The sequence below is a fragment of the Ammodytes marinus genome (assembly GCF_949987685.1).
Source record: "Ammodytes marinus genome assembly, chromosome: 14".
NCBI classification, from domain to species: domain Eukaryota; kingdom Metazoa; phylum Chordata; class Actinopteri; order Uranoscopiformes; family Ammodytidae; genus Ammodytes; species Ammodytes marinus.
This window is the reverse complement of record NC_137218.1, coordinates 19,457,105-19,480,884: the sequence shown is the minus strand read 5'-3', so window position 1 is coordinate 19,480,884 and position 23,780 is coordinate 19,457,105. Positions and strand designations below refer to the sequence as shown.

The 23,780-nt window shown below is 39.6% G+C and overlaps 2 protein-coding genes across 6 annotated transcripts in view; one reads left to right on the top strand and one right to left on the bottom strand.

Moving 5' to 3' along the window:
• Positions 1–2,318: 2,318 nt before the first annotated feature.
• Positions 2,319–7,657, top strand: radx (RPA1 related single stranded DNA binding protein). The gene is made up of 15 exons (XM_080040688.1): positions 2,319–3,187; positions 3,437–3,579; positions 3,686–3,878; positions 4,097–4,205; positions 4,388–4,488; positions 4,592–4,711; positions 4,810–4,905; positions 5,015–5,182; positions 5,352–5,509; positions 5,600–5,724; positions 5,878–5,922; positions 6,001–6,107; positions 6,187–6,423; positions 6,875–7,057; positions 7,177–7,657. The coding sequence occupies exons 1-15, from the start codon at positions 2,596–2,598 to the stop codon at positions 7,296–7,298; spliced, it is 2,499 nt and encodes an 832-aa protein (XP_079896814.1). The 5' UTR covers positions 2,319–2,595; the 3' UTR covers positions 7,299–7,657.
• Positions 7,658–8,132: 475 nt separating this feature from the next.
• Positions 8,133–23,780, bottom strand: part of npas2 (neuronal PAS domain protein 2) — a 37,510-nt gene continuing 21,862 nt past the window's right edge. For 2 of the 5 annotated variants that reach the window (XM_080040791.1, XM_080040790.1), the window contains exons 3-22: positions 22,662–22,718; positions 21,858–22,012; positions 21,661–21,752; positions 21,206–21,295; positions 20,844–20,964; positions 19,608–19,721; positions 19,262–19,380; positions 18,310–18,392; positions 18,111–18,217; positions 17,790–17,937; positions 17,556–17,640; positions 17,344–17,470; positions 16,123–16,220; positions 15,894–15,974; positions 15,188–15,439; positions 14,484–14,687; positions 13,835–14,016; positions 13,399–13,491; positions 13,080–13,290; positions 8,133–12,518 (exon numbers count right to left, since the gene is read on the bottom strand). In XM_080040791.1, coding sequence (XP_079896917.1) covers positions 12,300–12,518; positions 13,080–13,290; positions 13,399–13,491; positions 13,835–14,016; positions 14,484–14,687; positions 15,188–15,439; positions 15,894–15,974; positions 16,123–16,220; positions 17,344–17,470; positions 17,556–17,640; positions 17,790–17,937; positions 18,111–18,217; positions 18,310–18,392; positions 19,262–19,380; positions 19,608–19,721; positions 20,844–20,964; positions 21,206–21,295; positions 21,661–21,752; positions 21,858–22,012; positions 22,662–22,718 — 2,638 coding nt within the window. In that variant the 3' untranslated portion in view covers positions 8,133–12,299. The remainder of the gene's footprint in view (positions 12,519–13,079; positions 13,291–13,398; positions 13,492–13,834; positions 14,017–14,483; positions 14,688–15,187; positions 15,440–15,893; positions 15,975–16,122; positions 16,221–17,343; positions 17,471–17,555; positions 17,641–17,789; positions 17,938–18,110; positions 18,218–18,309; positions 18,393–19,261; positions 19,381–19,607; positions 19,722–20,843; positions 20,965–21,205; positions 21,296–21,660; positions 21,753–21,857; positions 22,013–22,661; positions 22,719–23,780) is intronic. The other 3 variants (XM_080040792.1, XM_080040793.1, XM_080040794.1) reach the window with 3 other exon arrangements.

Below are 23,780 nucleotides of genomic sequence, written 5' to 3'. Positions count from 1 at the left end.
CTGGATGATGGCTGCCCCATCTACAATGGTGCAGGTAACCTTTGGACTGTCAGAGTATGCACTGTGAACTTGTTCCAGGCATGGAAGCAGATCACTCTTCACTCCCAGTCGGAGACCTCCCCCATCAGAAAGCGCTGGTGGACATGGTTGGTTCTCGTGTCGAAAGAACTCCTCTAGGTTTCCATCTCGGGTCTGGCAAGCAATGAATAACCTTGAAAAGAGCTCCATGTCCTGTGATGGCTGCAATCTTGAAGATGTCAGCCATCTTGAATATTTAATGACACATTTAGATTATCCAAAAGACATTTACCAAGTACTATGTATGGTAAATAAGTCTGAAACATCATATTATATCCATCATTCATAAGCGAACAGTTGTTACTGACAGCCATTTTGAAAGATGGCTGCCATGGGCGCCATTTTGAAAATTCATGGTGGCTCCATATCCAAATCTTTTGAGAATGCCTTTGGCTATAAGTGTACCAAATTTCATGCTTTTATCACAAAATGCACGATTGTTCTGGTTACCAGCTGCACTAATAGGCTATTCTCGGTGTGACAGACTGAATAGTTTTATTATCAAAAGACACAAATAGCTGACAAGGCACACAGTATTTAAACGGTATAGGAGTTAATAACAAAGCACAGCAATCAATTATTAGCATCCAGTCTTTAGAGTCTCTACAGCACCCCTTCCCATATAGATGACAATATATATATATTGTTTGCTTGGTCATGCCAAAGGGGTTCTATACAAACCCATTGAATGTCATTCTGGAAAATGGGTCCTAAATGCAATGTAACCACCAATAGTTTTCTCATAAAGACAAATAGGTCTACATGACAGGCCCACAGAATACTTTGCTGCACACTGACACAGGAATGATTTGAGTATCATGGAAAATAAAAAATAATAATAAACAGGGACTGCTAAATAGCACAGAGCAAATACACTTATTACAGATCTATGCAAACTGTATAATTGTTTATACTATATAGATATTACAGATACTATACTGATACTTATTGTAAGATACTGGGGGGACGTAATTTTTTTGGCACTGGCTGAAGTGAATATTACTGTATATAAAATGTAGCAATGCCGGAGTTAAATTATTGTTTCTTTACTGAATTCAATGAGAGTACCATTGCCAGCTATGGTATTGAAATATTTGAATGTTAAAAATCTAGTACTATTGTAGTGAAAACATCAAGAGGTGGAGTAAACTTTGGTGATGTAGGCTAATTGTGAGCTATATAGCACACAAGGGAAGTCATGGTTATTCTGAGCTACAGAAAAGCTAGAATGATTCAACTTGAGTCCCTGTGGTAAACCTTATCACGATCATGACAGCTCATCCCTTTCAATTTACTTTTGACTAGTCACAATTCCAGTTCAAGATATATTTAAAATATTCACAATTCAAAATATCTACTAGCCTATATCCCTTCAAGATATCTTAAATTACATTCTAAAGTAAGAATGACTAACTCATACTACTCGTAATTTAATTTCAGATATCTAATATAAACTTTTGGCCTATCTTTAAATTGATTTTGCAATGTTTTACAGCGTTGAAGTGTTTTTCACACAAGCATTTTACAATATTTAATTTTTTTTCTAGATTAACAATAGGCTACAATTCCCGTTTTAAACGTCTGGTGTGTGCTGCCCCCTAGTGGCCAAGTTCTCGCAGGTATTACATCTGTTTAGTACACAACATTTTAGTGCACTTGATTAGGAATATGAATTGTTTGCATTGAAATGGTTGCATAACAGCCTATAGGCTTAAGTATTCCAAAGAGTCCTTACGATGTTTTGATAACCCCCGAGGGAAGGACAAATAGATAGCCTAGATAAATATAATTTAAAAAATAAAACGTAAAAAATATCACCTAGCAGCGAGTGTGAAACCAATAACTAATAAAATTGTATTTAGGTTGAAAAAGAATCGTGCTTTCTGGTTATGACTTGTTTTGTAAATTCTAGTAAATTTAACCCAGTTGAAACCTCCATGGTTGAAACTACAGTCGCCCATCCCGCCCATCCACAACGCACTCTGGCGCGTTGATGACGTCAGGTAAGATCTGATCCGACCCTGTACCGCGCGGAATTTAAAAAAATAAACTTTCTGTCAGCATTAGCATAATAGTTTTCAGATGAGACTAAAGAATTTGTGAACTAACATTTAACATATTAAGTTTAACTCTGACTTATTAATATATATTTCTCTTTAGCCCACTGTTTGGTGTTTAAGGTGAATAGTGACGCAATCAAACAGCACCCGGGTTTTGTTTTTATCGTTAGCCTGTCACTGTTACTTCGGTTAGCCAAATAATAAAACACCGTTTTTTCACATCATAAAGCTAAATGAGAATTTTGCGGTAAAATAACAGTTATACGGGAACTTGTATAGTACTTTTTTTCAAAGATAACAATAGTGGCTCTGCGCGAGTAGGACATTTTTTCTAATACTGTCAGGAAGACGTTAGTTAGCCGACAAGCTAACGTGTTATGATGCGGTGATATATCGGCAGCAACACAGCAGCTTTCCAACGGGTTACAAGGTTACAATCCCTAGGTCCATTGTTACAATGGAGGACAACTCGTCTTGTTCTACGGTTGTTACTGGTCCACCACCGGTGTCTTTTCTCCAGAGGATGTTGGAGCGGTTATCCTCTACACGGAGCCTAAAACTAACGGATGGGGAGGTGGGTCCCGTCGCTGTCCTCACATTGCAGAGGTATTTATCTGAGCAAACTGAGGGGCATCAGCTCGACAGCTACAGCTACGATGTGACGGTCACCGACGGAGTGTGGAGAGCTAAATGCTTTGTCCATCCAAGTTTAAACCACCTGGTGCACACGAACACCCTGAGGACAGGGACCGACATCAGCATCACGCAGTGCTCTTTTGTTTACAACGAGAGGTGGCTGGGACACGGTTACATTTGCCTTGAGCAGCTCAGGTGCGGTTCGGAGGGGGCGTCTGCCGTCCTGCCCTCCGTAAAGGATGTCAGATCACTGCCCATGCTGGTCAGGCACGGCATGGAGAGTAGTGTGGTGCTGCAGAGCGACGTCCCACTTCAGTTGAGCCGCAAACATTACCTGTCTCTGTGGAACAACGACGACCCGGAGGGAGGTGTGTGGACCTCGGGGTGTCCCTCATCTGACACAGTGCTGGACGGTGAGACAAAGACACACACACACACACACACACACACACACACACACACACACACACACACACACACACACACACACACACACACACACACCTACATCTATCTGTGTACTTATCTTAGATTTACTGGGGTGAAAAATACAATTATTTTCCTTTACAATTTGTTTTATATTAATGTGTGCATGGCCTTTAGCAACGTAATTGCAGTGAAATTATGATGGTATGTTGTCTGCAATGTGGTCTTTTCAACAGTGTCCAAGATTACTCTTCTTCGTAGTCTGGAGTCATCCTTTAGAAACACATGGAAACCTCTCCCTCTACTAGTGAAGATCATACACAAATCCAGATTACGGTATTATGGGAAGTTTGGGCTCAAGATAGATTACCCCTACCAGGTGAGTTTGAATGTAAGAGTTTGGCGCCTCAGTACCAAGAATGGAACAGGATCTCACTTTCAAATTTCTTATTTTTCTACCTGTTTTTAATCTCATCATTTGTCAGACCTACTTTGAAGTTGCCGACCAGAGTGGGACAATGTCCCTTGTGCTTTGGAACGAACTTTGTCCAGAGTTTTACCAAAGACTGAATGTAGGCACAGTGTTGTATCTCAAAGAATACACCATGAAGCAGAGTTATTCAAACCGCTCTCATCCGCGAATGGACCATCACAGAATGAAGACCTTTGACTCTGTAGGTATGTACAGAACTGCCTACCCAAGTCTTGCTGTTTGAAGTTTAGTCCAAACGTTTTGTGTTTAAGTTTGTTTTGTTTTGTTTTTATGAAAAAGTTGCACAAATTCTAAAAAGATTGTTGTAATTTAATCCTGATTTGAAAGCACTGGTAAACCACAGGTTATCCCGTGTGTACTGAAACTGAAACTTTCCATTGTTCTTCACATGTATGTCTGCCAGAAATCTGCCTGAACCCTCGCAAGCCAGCTTCACTCATCACTGTGGTCTCACCTAAGAGTGTAATGCCTCAGTGGGGGCTGCCTGAGGTTACCTACCAGTTCACCACTAGGTAAGACATGTGCATTTATTGATATAAAGTTTCCCATTTGTTTATCTTAGTCTAAGACCTGAGGTTTGCATGCTGTGCAATTTTTTTGTTTGCTTTGTTTTGCTTTATTCAGATACCAAAGACGTTAGTGTATTCATTATCATTATTCTGTTTATACAGCATGTTATATATTTATCTTACAGGTCGGAGTTGGAAAAATTATCCAACAATTCTGCATGTGATGTTATTGGTTTGGTAACATTTGTTGGTCGTGTTGAAAGACTGAAGAGTAAGGGGAATAAGGGTAAGAAGTGTAAGAATGTCTTATCTGTGAACTGGAAGTTTTTAAGCGTACATAAATCTGCTCTTAAAATTGTATTTAGTTATTGGTGATTGTTTTTTTTCAGGTCCAGAAAAATACTGGACGTATCGCTGGATCCATGCAGTGGATGGAACCTCTGGCCACCCCTTTATCCTTGAGGTTTTTTCCTCTTCTCAACCAGAAATCTTCAGTCGTATATGCCCAAGTAAGTCAACAGGATCTGCTCCTGTCTAATAGCTTTGCTCTCGAAACCTGTAAGCATTTCCACTTACTCTGTTGAATCTGCCATTGTCTCCTCCACAGTGACCTACCTGGTGTGCACTCAGATGAGAGTTTGTCAAGTGGAAGACTCGTTGCCATACCTCACAAGCAGCTTCGAGACGGAGACCTTTATCACAGGTAAGCACAGCTGTAACAAAACCTACCTGAAACCTAATACATGTATTTTGGTACACTGTAAGTCACTGCAGGTAGAACTAAACTGCATGTCAATTGCTTCCATCAATAGGCTACCACAAAGGTCAACCCTATGTGAGTGACCCCAAGGTGAAGAGTTTTATCCAGTGGACTAAAACTCTAAAGGACAACGTTGTCCTCCAGAAAACTGCTGTCGGCGGTCACTATTGCTTCCCTCACCCACCACAAATATGCACCCATTCAATGTCAGATACCTCAGGTGAGGAGGAAAAACAGTTTTGTTTTAATGGCTTCTCATGTGCTACAGTTACATTTTGGAACGCACTAATTGCAGTCATTGCCTCCAAAAAAAACAATCGTCTAGCTTATATTTTTATATTTTCAGGATATGAAAGTTATTTTAAAAACCTTTTATGCTCCATCTTCAGCTCAAGCTCCTCTGGTTGCTGCAGCTGACCTGAAGAGGGAGTTAGAGACCCTGCAATATCGGGAACATAAAACACTTGCAATTCAAGGAGAGATCACAGCAGTGCGCTACATGAAACACCCAAAGACCACACAGTCTACAGGAACAGAAGACAAAGACGTAATAGATTGGCCATTATTTCAAAGCATCTTTTCAAAAGTAGTACCGTAACCCTAAAACTGTAAAATAAGTCAACTGGTTTTTGTGCAGGCGCCGGATGTTTCTACTGAAGCTGTACCAGACTCACACAGTCATCCCTCAACAGCTGAGCAGACGTCAGCTACGAGTTCAACACCTCCTCTTGCGATCAGGAGGAAAAGGAGATTTCCAAATAGGTATGAATCCTAATTTTTGGATTTGTGAGGGTGATATCGAATCATTTATTTTACTTTACATTTGTAGCTATTTAGGAGGACATTTCAACTAGCGGAGTGTAAAGCCTGAATTAAATTCATTCATTTAATGTAACTCATCAACGTGTTTTCCAGAACCGTGCAGTCTCCCTTAAATCTTCGTAGCGCAGCAGCAAAAAGGTAGAGTAAACTGTGCAGGTAGTTTTGATCATAAACCCATTTGAAGCATTCTGAGCTCATGTATCCGTGCTTCTGCAGGAGGGCTGGTCTTACACATAGAGAGGAAGAACAAGAGCAGCCAGAGGAGGAAGAAGAGGGTGACTCTGATACCGAGGAGGCTCAGGATGTGGAGCATCAAGATCAAGGTGCATTATAGGAGCTACAGTTTAAATGCGGCGTACCCTTTTGTTTTCTGATACACTAACGTGTTTGTTTTTCCGCTAGACCCTGATGCATTATCCTGGGAAAGCAGCACTTGGCTAAAGCAACGACAAGGAGTCACCGAACATTTGTGTCACGGTGGTCTGTACCAAGAGAGCTGCTCTCGGAGGTTCACCATTGAGGACAAAGACGTCCTCCTCCAGAGAAGTAACCTTCAGCCAACACGGTGGACACCAGAGCAAACCACAGACACCATCACACCTCTGGCTTCTCCAGGATACTACCAAGTAACAATATTAGGTGAATTGTCATTTTAAGAATCATGCTGATATGTGACTCACAAGAAAAATACATTTCTGTCTGTTGTCCAACCAGTGGGACAAAACAGCCTCCTTTCCTGCGTAACATTTAGTCTCATTTATTCAGAGAATTTAGTCCTTGGTCTACTGTAGCTCTCTCAAGTTGAAAAGAGATTGCTGTCTTATTCAGTTACACCGAGCTAACTGACCTTTATTATATGACCCTTACTTATATCAATTATTTGTTTACCTGCTATCAGAGGACACCAAATGTACAGTCATAGGTCTGACTCCTGTTTAAAAAATTCCATAATCCATCTGACAAGGTGATATTACGATAAGTCTACCTCATTGCTATTTTCAATTCAATGCCGTCCATTCCATTTACTACAAGTTGTGTAGTTAAACATGGCGTTGTCTTATTGTGAGTTGTGACATTATCTTTTTGACAGGTATAAACAAGCAGATAGCCGTTGATGCTGCGTACTTTCCTGTTGTGAGCTCAGATGAGCCCAGGGCTGTGGGGCTTCGTCAGGATCCCCATGGCAACACGATGCTTACCTGCCTTTCATCAGGCTTCCTTTGCCCTCTCAGTGACACTGCCAACCACAGCCAAGCCACAATTCCCGAGCCAGGTAACCACCACACTTGTGGAGGGGATGACCCAAAACCGTTCAGCAAACAAGTCAATACATATAAAATATAATAATAAATAGAATCAAATTGTAATAATTCTGAAATGTTTGTCTTGCAGAGGAGATCTTAGTGACTGCCAGGGAGTTGGAGGACACACATGTTGTGTGTATTTTGGACCTTTGTCATCTGGGTGGAGATAAGGTGGAAGTCCTGGTCAACAAGGTGTACAGAGTGACCTAGTGAGGTTTGTTTCAACTAGGAGGTACAAAAGAGCCTTCACTGAAGTCTTCAGGTTTTGTAATCATTATCTGCATACCATAAAAATAATAATAATAACTTGGATGTACTGTATATAGCACCCGATCATGTAATGAGAAAGTCATTTTGGATAGAAAAAGAGCAATGCCCTTCAACCAAACCTCAAATTGATACTTGTTAATTATTTGATAATAACACATGTACAGTTAATGTCACATACCTTGTAAATAATGCTTTAATCTTTTGAAGAGAGACGCATTTTATTTTTGAAATACTGAAATTGCATATTTTATCACCATCAGAATTCTGCTGTGTATTTTACTATGACTGACAGATGTTGCTCAGGCTACAAATAAACTGTACTCTACAAATCGTTCTGTGTACGTGTCATTTAGAAAAAGGAATGGTATTCTAGGATTGCTGCTTTCAAATGAATCACTGTGAATTGAAAATCAAACCTCAGCGATGTGTGACAATGGCTCATATGGGCTCCCCTCCGCTCTGTCATGTAATGTTAAAACAAAAATCTGATCAATGAGCTATCAACAAACAAGGTTTTAAGTTAGTGGCTTAGAATAAAGAGAGAGTTTTGTGTCAGACGAGCATTAAAGAACTGTTACACAATATTTATTTTAAATTCAAACCTTTTTTTTTTACTCTTTTTTTCATAGATAAATTCTCACCTAGCTTCATGATGTGAAAATACGGTTTTTTGCTCTAAGAAATACACAGTTTAGAAACAGTCTTATACATCAATAATTTTCCATGTAAACAGTTTGCTCAGAATAACAATACATATGTTTAAAAATATTTATTTTCAAATATTTCACAATGTCCAGGTTGATTTATAAATAGACTCACTATAACAATTATTATCAAGATATTTTCGAATGTAAACTTAATTTGTTAATTTCTTTTAAAACAATATTACCGATATTTTTAAAGCTTATTTTGATGGTAAATACAGAACAAAAACAAGCCATACAAGTGACTGTGCAACACCAACTTCAACACAAAAAAGCCTTGCCTCCTCTAATAAGACACTTGATTATCTGTTACAAAATTACTTTAATTTTAAAATCATGTAACATACATATGTAATCTATGTGACATAAAATAAACAACTATTTACTTTAAACTTTTTACATTCTATTATACAATATATTCAGCGTCTGTTTCTGCACTGAAACTGCAGAAATGACCGCTAACCAGGTCTGTTTTGTTCATGTCCTGTCCTGGCAAATCTTACAGAGAAAGCATTGATCTGACTGCCCACTCTCACATTTAAGGTGTCACTCATTATTTCACAAATCAGAAAAGTTCAAGTTAAACGTGATTGAAATCACATGCCTTCAGAAACAGTGACCATCAATGAAAAACCCCATGAAGAAGAAAGCATTTTGAAAGATGAGGGAGGAGGAGGTGCGGCAGCTACTGTTGGGGAGAGCATTTTAACTCAGTGCCGACTGAGCAGATGGATAATTTACAGTGATTACTGTGAAACAATACACACATCCAAACAGCTGGCAGAAATACAGGTAATTTGCCCAAAGCAAAATAATTTGGGGCTAAACTCATAACTGGAGCATGTGAACTATATCAACACAGTTCACTCACAATTTCATTTAATGAGCTGAATTTCCCTAAATACTTCTTTAAAAGTCAGTAACACGAGTATGATAACAGATGTTTTGTAGACAAACATGGACTGAAACCTTTTATGAATGATGTGTTGAGATGGTAAACATCCTGAAGGGTCAATTTCAATGCGCTTGACTGAAAGGTTGGCTTTCTGCAAAGTTGCAATTTTCCAAAACACTTCTTTTTTTTGTTGCAGTAGTTAAAATAAAACTTAGTAATGAACCGAAATAAGAATGTGGTCACCTATGGCACCTCTGAGTAGCTGGCTGAGCTGAGCTTATGGGCAGTCACTTTACTGTTGCTATACCACTGGATGCTCAGAAATACATAAAGGGAGACAGACTTCACCCAGCCCTCTAAAAGACATATTCTGATGATGATGTACAATTGCACTTTTTCATAGAAGCTAAAAAAAACTAAAACCCATGACTTTTTGCATGTCCACTTCAGTCAGCTTTGGCTGGATTACTTTCTAAAGCTATTATTACTAGCAGCAACCACACAGCTGGACAGCTGTTCCTGTGCCCTGATGTGAACTCTATAAAGTGCCTGAAATTCTTTCCGACAGGATTTCGATTCTTCATTTAATCTTTTTAGATGATGAAGTCAACCCATGACCCTTTACTCCAGAGTTTTGTTTTTTACGGAAAAACTAACAAATTGCATTACGTTCCCATTCAGACAAAGTCCTGTGAAATCATTATAATTATTGTCTTCTTCACTGGACACATCGTGTACCCTAAAAAAGAAAGATACTGCTGATATCAAGGGCTGAAGGAATGTTAGGACAATGTCATTAAAAAAATACTTCCATATAATTTACATGGTACAGTGGCTTATTATACACCTCTATATACATTATACATCTTTTCTGAAACATTTAAAATAGTATAAATTAACATTCTTTTTTTCAAATTGACATTGCACATAGGAAAGTGTAAAACGGCACTGAACATACACGTTGAAAACGTTCAAACAGTTGAGTCCAATATGAACAGCACCAGTCTTAAAAGGGTTCATGCCATAGCTAACATGAACGTGTACTGCTGAGATGGCTGAGACCAAACTGTCATAATGAGCATGAAGTGAGGCTTTTTTATAAAGTGTAGCACAAGTTCCACAGTGAGAATTTCAGGACACACACTTGACTTGACTTGTTTTTCCTGCTTAGCTATCTAAAACAACTTTGTGACCCAGGAACAAATTTAAGGTTAAATTTGTTTTTAATTGATAGGTCAGACTGGCAGTTTTCGTACATAAACAAGAGAGAAGTAGGTATAAGTGCTTTCAGAGTTTCAATTCCTGGACGTCGCTTGACTGCCAATCCAGCCCCACCAATACACGCCCAATGTCATGCTACCATTCATCTGACAAACACTGTCTCTCAAGAAGGCAGAATGCAAAATTATGTTAGCTTATAAATATGGTCATAGTCAAATGACTGTTTAAGAAAGGAGTGTAGTGACTATAGCTGATTGGCAGTTGTATGTATCGCAGCAAGAATTTTCCAACCAAACATAAAACAATTTCCCTCAAAAACTAAGATGGACCCCGAAGATTGTCTCACAAAAAAAACAGCACATTATGAAATAAGAATGTAAAATCTTGAAATACCGACTCCTCAGACAACTTGAAAGTTTGATGCTTAAAACTTCAAAGTTTGCTTAAAATAATGTTTTGCTTTTGTCATCACTGTAGCTGTATGATGTTTTACACACTAAGCCAGTGGAGTTGATTATGTTTTGAAAGCAATATCTTTATTATCTTTGTTTTCCCGGTTGGATCACATTCATAGCAGGAAGCAATGTTTTGTTCACTTGGTCATGATTGAAGCCTACGACGGTAAAACAAAAGAATACAAAATAGCGGTCACAGCCGAACTGGGTAATACTGTTTCCAGGTAGCAGGAAAAATCTCTCCCAAATCATTTCTAACTGATATTCAAATCACCAAGCTTATAGTTCTGCAGCAGTTTGTTGTATTGTGGTCTGGAGAACTACAGTGAGCCAAATAATATTATGCGGAAAACCATTAACCCTGGTGGGGTGACATCAAGACCAGTGTTGACCTTTTGATGTCTAAATGAGCAAATAAAATCAATAAGAAGTTACATGACTATAAAACTAGTGTATTCCTCCTATATACGTATATCTTTTTTTATTTAAATATATATTTAATAAATAAACAAGAAATTATTTCAATGGGGTTTCATTCAATGGTTAAATTAATCTTGGTTACTATCATTACAGAAAGATTTCAAAAATAGTTTGTTCATGTGAAGGTTGCAAAAGTCATCCAATATATCCATTACAAATCTAGATGTCCTTTGTGTAAATCTGATGCAGAAAATAATGAATTATGACCTATGAAAATATAGCTTTGTATTCCAAATGGACCTGAGCTGGATTTTTAAAGCCGTAATCAGACAAAACCCTCAGACCCATCATGGACGCACCATGGTTAAAGGCACATATTTCTCCCTCTCCCCCGTCTCGTAGCCCAGTCACAGATTGAGGCTTTAAAAATCTAGATAGACCTTTTTCTAATAATTTTGCAGTGTTTTACCTCTATTCTTACAAAACCTGATTTTAGATATAATGGTCATCTGACCATTGCGTGTTTCATATTAAACCCCGTGTTGTGACTTGAACATGAACATACCTGTAGCAAATCACTGTATTATGGACAAAATAGTAGCAACGTTGTGATGTTTGCCAACTGAAACACACTTTGACGTAGGGTTCCCATGCACCTTAATCCCTTCATAAAATGAACCATTTTAACTGGAACGAAAATCAATCTGACCAGGATGACTTCATGTCACTGTGGAAGGGGTGTCGGGCTGTAGGTCTGTAAAATAATACCACTATTAAGCCATTATAAGTTAGTCAAAAAGAGTATAAATCCACGGGCAAAAATAAATATTCTACTTTGGGGTAGGGGGGTGGTACCAAAGTGCAAGCAGACACGTAGAAGGAAACTATCTTTGTAAGATGGAAAAACTTCCACATGTAAACGTGTGAAAGTGGTGTTTGAGAGCTTTGATAATCCACTTCTTTCATCAATTTCAATGATTGACGAGAATGCACAGAACCTCAGAGGTGACGGCGGGCCGGTGTAGCCTCTGATTGTGGTTTTCACTCCAGTAATGTACAAAATGGCTCCTTCTGAAAGGGCAGCTTCACATCAAAAAGTAAAGTCACTAAAAGCAATTTTCCACTCGTGAGCATTTTCCACTTTGGAATTTGGCGTCAAGTTTGACTTCCAAAAGCCACAACGTGCTGCCTCCTACACGGCGACAACATAGTGGGAGTTCTCAGCGCTCTAACGCTGTCCATGGCGCTACCGGGTCAGCATGTTTCGGAAGTCTGAAACACTGCCAGTCTGGTTTTGGGAATGTTGGTATTGCCTTTGTTGCTGTTGCACCTGTTGCTGTTGTGCTTGCGGCACTTGCTGTGTTTGTGGCTGCTGCTGGATGTATCCCAGAGTGCTTTGCTGTGGGACATTAGCGGTGTGTAAGAATGCTGGAGTAGATCCACCGTGTACAAGTCCTTGAGTCATCTGTGAACACAAAAGAAAAAAATTAATGCAAGTTTTATCTGTGAAATCTTCCTTGAACCATTGATAATCTAATTCCTGATTGAGATGCAAAATAAATAGCAAAATATTATACATGTTGTCCATCTCTAAATGCAAACACATACTATGAGAGTATCTAAAGGCTTTTGTAAACACATTTTTTTAATAGTTGGTATTATCACTTTCGGACACACTGGCAAATCTGGAGAACATATTTCAGCATAACGCAATTGTAAGTCTGACCTAAATAATTTGAGCTCACATTACAACTTTGTTCCACAGCAGATCTTTCGCAATTATTTGAAAATAACAGATATTTTTGTGTACAGCCTGTGGTAATTACACAGTAGCTTGTTGCTGTGGTAACTAGAGAATCAGATGCAGTGTATTGCCTAAAATTATCATAAATTAGTCAATATAATACCTTGGGTAACTAAACGGAGCAGCAGCAATCCATCACAAGCTACTGTAGTTGTAGTCAGAGATATGCTTTAAAAAAAACTATGGACAACAACACCTTTCACACAGCGCAGGGCGTGGTACCTGAAAGAACTGCTGGGGCTGTTGTAGCTGCAGGGAGTGCTGAGAGGCCTGTAGCTGAGTGTGGTAGGCTGAATGGGACTGGTTTGAGATGAAACTGTTGTGTGGGATCATTATGGGGGACGTGAAGACTGGGGAGGGTACCAGGACAGCGTTGCAGTTGACCTGTTGCATGGAGAACGAAGGGGCGACGATCTGCTGTTCCAATGTATATCTGTGTGGGGGAGGGCACAATGAATTAACTCGGGCACCATATGAAATAACACCACACAAACAGACGTGTGTGGGTGTGGGTGTGCAGTCTAATCGAGCATTTTCTCACATGGTTTGGGAGATGCCCATGTTGCATTGGGAAGGCTGCGTGGTGACGTTGCTAGTGGGAACAAGCGTCTGCGTTGGCTGGTTGAGGAGCATGCTGCACGACATAAAAATGTGTTACTGGAAGAAATCAATCTGTACATTAAAACACTGGTGTGTCTTTGAACAGAAGATCTTTCTTCCTGAAATAAGAAAACAAAATTCTAAGTAACAATATCATTTACTAAAGATTCCGCATATATAGGGTTAAAACTAACTAATGCCCAATTGATGTCAACCAGTTGAGGGTAGATGTTTTCCCTGCTAACTGCTCATACACGTGCTGCGTATGTATGGAAACTGCGAATGCATATTCATAAAAATGACCATAGTGACCGACATTGGCAACTGTGTTTTAAGAGTCTCTGAATTTCACATTTGGTAATGTTGAGTGCTCTCACCGTAGTGGTCCGTCTTGGTTGAACTCGCTGTCCGTGTGTCTTTGGTTTGCGTCCTGCAGAGACCTGGTGTTGTTCTGAGAGAACATCATGGGGTTGCTGTAGAAGGGCATGGTCAGACTTGTGTTGGTCTGCATGGGCACGCTCACTAGCTGTGGCTGCCTCTGCTGTGCCCTCTGCTGGACCTTCAAGAAATACATACATACAGCCTATAAAACCCAATGTCAGATGACAAAACCCCTAATATGTCCGTACTTTCTTTGCACGTGAGAATACAATGCAGTAGAGGCAGAAGCACAAACAGTTGTGATGTTAACCAAGTTCAGGGTTAAATTCCATCCATGACCCGAAACCGCAGTCATTCTTGACAATTTAGGTTTCAGGTTTCTGTGTGTTCTTGCTACAATGCAAATGAGTGCAAGCAGTTGCTACAGGAAAAATTAATACCAAGCCACCACCTGTTGTGACCACCTATATTTTTCAATAATAGATTGACGTTCATCCATAACCTGCCTCCTGATGTGCTGTGAGCTCTAACGTAGGCTACGAGTCATTAGTCGCTAATGACTGAAGATAACTCAAGACTCAATATTATCCTCTGAACATTAGAGGACAGCTTTCCATCAGCTGCGTCTTAAACGTAGCTCTATACCTGTGTTGCAGGTGAGCTGCTTTCTCTCAGGAGCGAGTGAGGGGATGAACTGTGGGTCCCGCAGGACGCTGCTTTAGGGTGGGCTGAGAGCTGCCTGATCACCCCCGACTGGCTCTGCTGGGAAGGCCTGCCCAAGCCCTGCTGCTGGGGCTGTGGCTGCTGAGCCTGCCCAAATTCATTGTGGGCAGGTTGCTGTAACAACATCTGACGCACACAAACAGAACATAAAAAGAGAATATTCATTCATCCTCTATTTATAAGAAGAAAAAAACGCCATTTAATTTGCTCACGTTTTTTCTTTTCATAAAAAAATCCTGTTAACTACTAGAAATATGTCTCAAATGCTTCACATCCAGGAGGCAATGAAAGGTCTTTGTTATACGAACACAGACAGTCTCTTCTCCGTGCATGTTATGTGGGTCATGTTGTCATTAGAATACTGGGTGAACTAGTTAGAGCCGGCCTCTTGGTGGGGCCATTACGCCGTTACTGCGAGAAGTTAGGTAAGGCAAGCTTACAACATGATCTTGAATTTCCTTAACAGCTGATATGAGCATGCCTGAAAGTCCGTGGCTGCCCCGAATTTTTTTTTTTACATTTCCCTAACGCAGGAAACCACACTTCCTGTCTTTTTAGTTATTCGTTTTTTTTTAATGAAAAGGTCTGACCGCTGGCTGAGTGATTCATCCTTGTGCGAGTGTTACCTGGAGATTAGCGAGGTGAAGCTTCTCCTTAATGTCGTGCAGCTCCTGCTGCTGCGTCTTAATGTCAGCTTGCAGAATGCGCGTCCTCTCCTCCAGCTGCTCCTTCAGCTGGTTCATCACACAGAGCTGAGGCTGCGGCAGCTCGTACACCGACGACGAAGACTGCTGCTGCTGCTGCTGCTGCTGTTGCTGCTGCTGCTGCTGCTGCTGCTGCTGCTGCTGCTGCTGATGCTGCTGCTGTGTTTGCTGTGACTGAAAAGACAGTGAGGAATGGAAATGAGAAAAACATGAAAACCTTTTGTCCTCTATTATGTCTTTTCTTTTTCTTTTTTCTTTTTTTCAGACGAAGCTACTGAAGATGTGGCTTTTGACGAGATAATCAGTTGGGTCACGTAATGGTTTATTCTTGTGATGGGGAAAAAAACACATCAGTGCTCCTATGGTTTTTTTGTGAAATTGGTCATAAAATAGGACATTTGATAAGTATACAAGCAATAAAAGGAAAACAACAAAATAAAATACACATTTCAGGTAAAATTATGTTTTGGTTTTATGATTCAATCTTATAACTATGCTTAGTGGCACTGAAGTCACAAGCGACTGATTAAGAACAAAAGCACATACAGCAGCAACGGTCATAACAATGACATTGTAGGCAAACGGAGTAGAGGAAGGCACGGGCAGGAGAAGAGGTCTAAACACTAACCATTGTGGAGTGCTTGCTGCAGGTGGGAGAAAGGGGGAGGCTCATTTGGGGAACGAGGTCAAAGGAATTTCGTCTTGGCGTCTACAGGAGAAAATTACAAGAGTTTTTTATTTTTAATTTTGAACAATCTGTGACATGATATTGTGTCCATGTTGTGCAGTTGTTTCCCCACTGACTATTTTATCTCCAAGGGCAGAAATACCGACATAAACATTTGGTATGAACTGACCTTTGAACTTCTAGGTTGGTGTCTGGTAGATGTCTTCTCTGTCCCGATGGAAGCAGACTGCCATGATGGTGTACAGGCTTCTGTGTAGGAGTTTGCTGCTACAGAAGAGACAACAGGTCACCACTAAACACTAGATTACTGCCTACGACAAAAGGCAAGATACATCCAAAGTATTTCTTGAGTGGGATACAGTGTGTATGCTACCAGGTGCACCATTATTTTAACAGTCTGCTTTCCCTAATGGGAAATATCTGTACTACTTCCTTGACTGCCTCCAATCCTGTTTTCCCAGCAATGTGCTTTACAAGCAGCAGCGACCGCTTGGAGGAAAAATGTTACCCACACTCAGGCTACAAATAGGCTACTGATCTACCCGCTGATGGTCGATGATTATACATTACACCTGAGAAGAGGACTGTAGGTGGGAAAAAATTACTCGTCCCCCTCTGCACTTTTTCAAGAAAAACAAACAATAAAACATTTTATCTATATTTTTGTTTATAGCCCATATGCTCCTTCCTTCAAAGATTACGCATTAAAGGACAGACATTTCCTCATGCTCTTTGTTGCAAAGAAGCACATAAAATATTTATCAAACACTGGACTGGGATTTTAATTAGCAATGAAATGTTAGTCTTCCATAATTTTGGAAAGCTTTATAACTATAGCTCTTCTGTGGCGAAATGCATAATTTCTGCTTCTTTGACGATACTGCTGAGGCACTAGCCATTGCTTGCTGCCTCTGAGTTAAACCCAAAAATATTTTTTTCATGAAGTCAAGGAGACTGTTGGGTCAACTAAACAGGGTGCGCTCAAATTAGCCTCGGAAACATTTAATCATACATATACATTCACCCACATATACTGTATTAAGATAGGTATTGTATAGACTTCTGTTCAGCTTTGTTACAGAGGTTTTACCTCCAATCACAAAGTCTTCTCAAATCTTTTCTCCGATTTGATTCTATAACTATGATTTAATTATTAAAAAAGGGGATGATCAACCATTTCCAGAATGTTTTGGACCAAATGAAAGCCTGAGCATTACTGTTGTTGCTGTAGGAGTCCCCATATTTTCTGTAAATCTATAATATAGGTCTAAACAGAGAAAATAGCTTTTGTTCTGCTGATTTTAAATAACACACCACCAGTTCCTGCAGCCATACAGCAGCAGGATTTGTGTACATATTGACACTTTAGGGCGCAGAGAGGGTGACTCACATGCAGAGTCTGACAACGCTGTGTGGGAGGACTTCCGGGAGCTGTGGGAGGAAACCGAACGTGCGCCGCTTGTTCTGTCCCGCGGAGGGTCCAGAGTGGAGCAGATGTCCAAGTACAGCTCCTGAGCCTGGAACACAAAGCAAGGTTCAACACTGAAGCTTGACGTATAGACTGACCTTGTTAAACTTCAAACTGTATGTAGAGGACCATACCTTCACTGAAGAGGGAGCTATCTCAGGCGGAGACATCTCTTCAAAGCCGCACTCTCTCCTCCTTTCAGCTCGCACTTCAGCATAACTAAGGAAAACAACACATAGAAAGAGTGAGGGTGAAAAAATGTATATATTATCTAGCCAAATCTAAACAAATTGTTTGATTTTTTTCCATTACCACCTTTGCTATAAACATTCCTAATCCCATTCAGCAGATGTACAGAACAGGCATACCTGACAACAGTGTGAGTGCAGACAATGAACTCAGGCTTGGAGTTCCACTGGTGGTAGGTGATGTAGTAGTGAGTCTGCAACCAAATCCACTGCTGACCTTTGGTCAAGAAGCGATAGTAGCAGGATTTCCCCTTTCCAAACTGCATTACTGAGGAGAGAAATAAGACCCATCAGATCTATGTTCAGGGTCCACAGGTTAAGGCTTCCCCTGTGCTCTAGTGCAGAATGCATGTAACTATTTTACAGAGATGGCCACTTGTATCTGCCAATGATGAAGGCTACTGATAAGTGAGAAGCAACAGACACATGACAGTTACTTACGCTGCTTATGACACTGAGCTATTAGCTCCAAGTCATCCACATGATAGTAATCATAGCCAGAAGTTCCAAGAACCTCAAAGGGTAAATAGCCGATGATTGGCGAAGCTCTGAAACAAAGAAGAATATGATAAACATGTTAGATGGGGGAGGATTTACACTGTGGAGTGAAAGGCGAAGAAAAGCAAACTAATCTTTATACCTGTGATCTAAAAACAGGAACTTCCATTCGAGGCTGTGTCTGGATGTGAATTCATCACAAGGATCTTCAACATTACACAAATCCTAAAGAAAAAAGAAAAACATAGTCATTATTGAGATTTCACAGCTAAGCAAGTAATTACCTGTCTCATATTTTCATTTTCAAAAGTAGTAAGGCCAAGCTTGTCCATTAAATTCAACTACCCTTACATGATGCTGGTGGAGGTCTTACTTCTTTTTCTTTATTTCTTGTTTTCAAAGCATCAATACCTTAATGCATAACAGCCAAAGTACAATGTTTATATATACTTAATCCTTGTAGAACAAATGTAATTCTTATTACAAAGTTGGTATAATGCTTGTACTATAAAAAATGTAAGATAAAGATCTCAAAAAGTAAAATATGTGATGTTTTACATTTAAGAATAAAGCACTTGGCAATAGAGCCTGGACATTTTGTTGAACTTGAACCGTCTTTGTTTGAGTCACAGCCGAAACATGAGATGTGAATATTGCCTGAGGGCTGTGACATTGAACATCCAACTATAATGTGAATGAGAGCTTATGACAACTGAAACTAGTCTGTGGGAGACGATGTGAAAAACAAGTGCACTATTTCTAAATCTGCAGATAAACAACAGGATTTGCAGTGGGTTTGTCTTTTGTCTGAGAATCTGAAGGGGGGAAAAGTTTTCAATGCCATATGGTCCAGACTTTGTCGTAACAGTCATTCCATCTGGCAAATCACTGTAATCAGTGTCATTTACAATTTGGAATAAGTGGAAGGGGGAGAGTTGAAGCCTGTCCAATTCATCCATCTCCTCTGGCCCTTTTACTTTAAAATCCAGCATATTTTTAAAGCCAGGAAAAACACATATTAAAAACCTGTCAGAGAAAAAAAAAAGTATGAACTGTACAAAGGCACAAGTTTCCAGATCCGAGCTGGTCTTTACCTTTAGAAACTGTGGAGTGACTAATCGTACAGTGGCAATGAGGCAGACTTGCTCCTCCAGCGACGACTGCAGGCTTCGTGGTAACGTCAGCTCCAGCCCGTTACAGGAAGATGTAGGCACTGTGTGACAGGAAAACAAAGTGCATGGGAGTTGAATGTGACATCCATCTGAATGTATTCACATGAAAAATAACTAGAAAAATAACTTTTTCATTCACCTTGTTAAGCTAAACCTAAATTAGGAAGATGCATGGACCATAACCACATTGTATATTAAAGCGACAAAAGATGCACATTTTACTGAATGTGAGGCCTTTAAATGAGATCTAAAAAAAACAAATCCTTACCATTATTATGAAACTTGAAATCTCCAACAAACTTGACGTATTCATAGACAGGCGGCTCCTTTGGGTCGATGTTACTTCTGGCTAAATGACAGCAAAATTCAACATGTGCATCACCTGAAAATAAAAATACATCATGAATGAATCTTTATAACAGTGGAATTATTAATGCTACAGAAAGAGTATAATTCATACATTTAAAAACACTTGTATTCATCATACTTTCATAGGTTGGACACCAACAACAATGTTCACTGAACTTGTGAAATAGCATGAGGAGAAAATACAGGTTCATATCAACAAAGGGTTCAGTCAAATTCCTAAAATAAATACAGTCCTTAATACATGTATTCCTACATCCATTGGGAAGGTCCAACTAGGAGGTTTGTGGCTTAAAAGCATAACAAGTGCACTTTAAGCTTCAGTCACTTTCCAACGTCAACTCTCTCAAGTGGTCACGCACTAATGGAACACTCTGACCTCGACTTTTGAATTCCCTGCAGATTTACGATGGACGTGTTCATAATTTGACAGCGGATGAGCAGCCAATTATTTCACAGAAGCTCACAAATTGAAACGTTTTGGTAGGACAGGCAAGTCATTTTGCCTTAAAAGCTAGACATTCCTATCTATGCAATGAAGACAAAAGATAGAAGCATTTTAGAAGTGTGCCAAAGACTTGATGATCACACCAGACATGGCTCTGTGACAGTTTGCTATTTAGGCTTCAAAGGATAGACTGAGACACCAGAGACTCACCAGATCTCTTACTCGGAAAATCATAATAGTAACACAGGATTAAGGTCAGTGTCTTGAGCCCCAGACATTGGTTTGGATTACTGTCCTAACATAACCCCGCTTTGAAGTCTTAACCATGATACTAAGCCAGCTCCTATTATTAGCTAAAAAGCTAATCATAGCTACACGCTAATCAGCAATCCAATGAACTTTAGAGCCTATTTCAGCAACCTGCTCTATATATATAACAAGTTTTAGGTGATGGTATAACTGGGAGCGCTCTGAAATAAACACAAGCATGCTTTGAATAGAAATTGGACAAGACTGACAGAAGTTTTTTTTTTTGGTGTTTCAGATAAAAATCAATTGAACAAATGACATGTCCACTAGGCTATGTGTTTTCCCCACATACTGAACTGTTGACCTCCAAATGTGGGAGACACAGACAGGAGCAGACAGGGGTCAGATGTGCACAGAGAGGCCAGCCAGTAGGACACTCACTGTCAAGGAAGTCAGCAGCACCGGGGTCAGTCATCAGCATATGGGATGATAGCAGCTTATACACTTCGCCGTGTTCCCGCTCCGGGAGGAAATTCAAGATATTTTGGTCCACCATATCTGACTGGTGCAAAAAAGATAAATGTATGATGGTTAGTCTTTCATATAATATAGTGTTGATATGGATTTTGAAGTGCAAGAGTCCAATATTGGCCAATACATATCGGTAAACATGTAACTGGCAGGTTTGGATGTTTAAATGAGCCTGAAGATAGTTAGCCAAAATGTAAATACAAAGGACAACAACAGAACAATGCAGAATTAGCAAGAGAATGAAAGCAATTTGTTGAAGCTTTGTCACTTACCGGTAAATGGCCAATAAGTGAAGACACACTGTCAGATACATATATGATGTTGCCATCTGTAGTTAATGCTATCAAGAAACCGTCAAGGGCCTGTAAGGAGAGGGAGAGAGTTTGACAAAAAGTCTCATATTATTATCATCATCTGTGGTAGTTAAATGCTTTACAAAATGATGTTGACATGAGTTGCTGATTTCTGATATTTTCCTTTTTCATGCCCCATTTGTCCTCAAAGTGCCTCCTCTACTGCTACCACAGTTAATGGTGTCTTTACTTTTCCAACAATGCAGTGAAACGGTGAAAATATAACTCTGCTGAAATTTGTATTCCCATCGTGTCATCCTACCCAGCCCTCCATGGGCACTTTTTTTTTCTTCTTTCTTATTATCAATATCAGTCATTGTCAAAACTTTAACGGACTTGTGCTGTTACTACAAACACATCCTCCTGAGCTTTACCTCCAGCATGAGCTGAGTGAACTCCTCATTACTGAGGAACGAAGGCTTCCAGTCCTGTTTCACATCACAAATGTCATTCTGTGCTGTCATGTCTGAAAAAGACAAGAGATAAGTAGGATTAATCCTGCCCTAGAGGAAGAATATTAGTTACACACAAAACATGCTGTAAATATATGGATTATGTTTCATTTTCCTACCTTTCTGTTTCTGCAAGAAGTCAATAGTTCTCTGCAGTATGGTGGACTTGTCCATCTTGCGCGGATGGCCCTGACCCTGCAGCATGGTGCATAGCTCCTTGATGAGCACATTGAATTGGTCTCTTCTTTTCTTTTCCGATTTGTTACGAGATTCCCTGCAGCAGTCAACACATGAGAACAATTAACAGTGGAATTGCAGGTAGAGGTTTAGCCAATCATATAACTGTTAGTTGAACACATACAGACAATAGCAAGCCAAAACAAGGACACACTTGCAGAGGGGAGAAGAAAAGAAAACGGAATATTGGATTTACATTCAAGAGTTGGCCAAAAGCACATCTCCAAATTAATTCTAATATTTCTCCCTGTTTGCCAGATGTGCAGGTATTAAGCAACCACTTAGGGATGTGTCTGTCAACTCTGTTTTTGACTTATTCTGCTTCTTGTACCCAAAAGGGTTATGTGATACATGTGAATTAATAAGACAAATAGGTACGTAAATGTGAATACATTCTTTAGCAGAATTATGTTTTTAATCTAAGGTTATGCTCTGGTAGTTTTACATTTTCATGGAATACATTCTTAACCATAATGTAGCATTTAAATTTCAGGTTTCTTTTTTAGTGAGTAAACCAAAGATTACTGAAGAGGCATGTAGAAAACCTACAAATGAATGTAGCATTAGGTTAGTTCTGTACATGAAGAATGTGCAGTATATACCTGTACTTTTTATACAGGAAGATACAAGTCCAAGCTGAGAGACTTACAAACAAACATTTACACTATAGACACAACACTAAGTACCTTTTAGCTCTGTCTTTGTCATCATCATCTCTTAAATCATCCACGCAGCTGTTGGTGCTGGAAAACAGAGGGGGACAAGGGAAAAGTAGTTCCTTTGATTATTTAACAGCCTCATCAGACATGGCTATATTCAAACATTGGCATGATTCATTGTTGTCCCTTTGATAACAGGCCTTTTCCATAGCACACTTGTCGTAGTAGGAAAAGCCCAGGAGTTACTAACAACATAAATAAAGACTTGTGTTGTAGGGTCTTAGTAAACCATGGCAGTGGCAGTGACAGTGTGAGCCAGCATAAACAACATAACTCTAAAACTGAAGCAGCTAGTTGGAGTTCAGCCATCGTTTAATTTTGTGATTAACAGTTTTGTATTTCTGACTGTAACTTTTGAAATGTCTTCTGAATATTGGGGTAAAGGAGCAAATTCAGCTGTTGGCTCCAGTCAGTCAGACAAATTCAGGAGGTTAGAAGAGGCAACGTGAGATCCCACTGGCCACATCTGTATGCTCTCTATCCTTGTAACCCAATTCAAGTTCCTTGTTTTTTTCTCTCATTCTTAATAGGTCACTGTGGCAGGAGAACGTCCTACTCCATAAAGGTATTTTAGGTCTTTGCAGTCAGCACAGCCAGTGTTATCATTGTTTACCAGTGGATATTTACTCTCTGGGGACAGATTGGCACGCAAGGACTTTGATTGGTTCCGTGATAGATTAGATTAGTCATTCATAAAGCAACAAGGTATATTTTAACCGCCTCACCCAAATAAGACTTTACCCTGATTATAGCCAGTAACAAGTTACTGCTACTGGCTGCATATGCACTACAGCCCCCCAGATTTCTTCTGCGTAAATCTGATACTTAGAAAAAAAAAAAAAGATATTACTCTCTCTATCTGTGCATCCATTCACATATTGTGTTGAGAAGAAAAAGAGGGGAAGATAAAGAGTGTAGCATTAGTCTTCAAAGTGCATGATGCAGATTTGTTCAATTGTTAGAAGCTTACATTTACTAAATTAATTAGCAGACAACTTTTCTACACTCATGCTTATTTAATATGTCCTATTTTTTGTGCCTTGGGGTATTATATACCGACAATAGAAGCATAATGGAAAAGGTCGC

What these genes read in the sequence shown, in the direction of transcription:
- radx (XM_080040688.1), top strand. Translation starts at nt 2,596, where the DNA reads ATGGAGGACAACTCGTCTTGTTCTACGGTTGTTACTGGTCCACCACCG. An exon ending in ACCTACCAGTTCACCACTAG is followed by an intron (nt 4,206 to 4,387) that starts GTAAGACATGTG and finishes TTTATCTTACAG; the next exon opens with GTCGGAGTTGGAAAAATTAT. An exon ending in TTCAATGTCAGATACCTCAG is followed by an intron (nt 5,183 to 5,351) that starts GTGAGGAGGAAA and finishes CTCCATCTTCAG; the next exon opens with CTCAAGCTCCTCTGGTTGCT.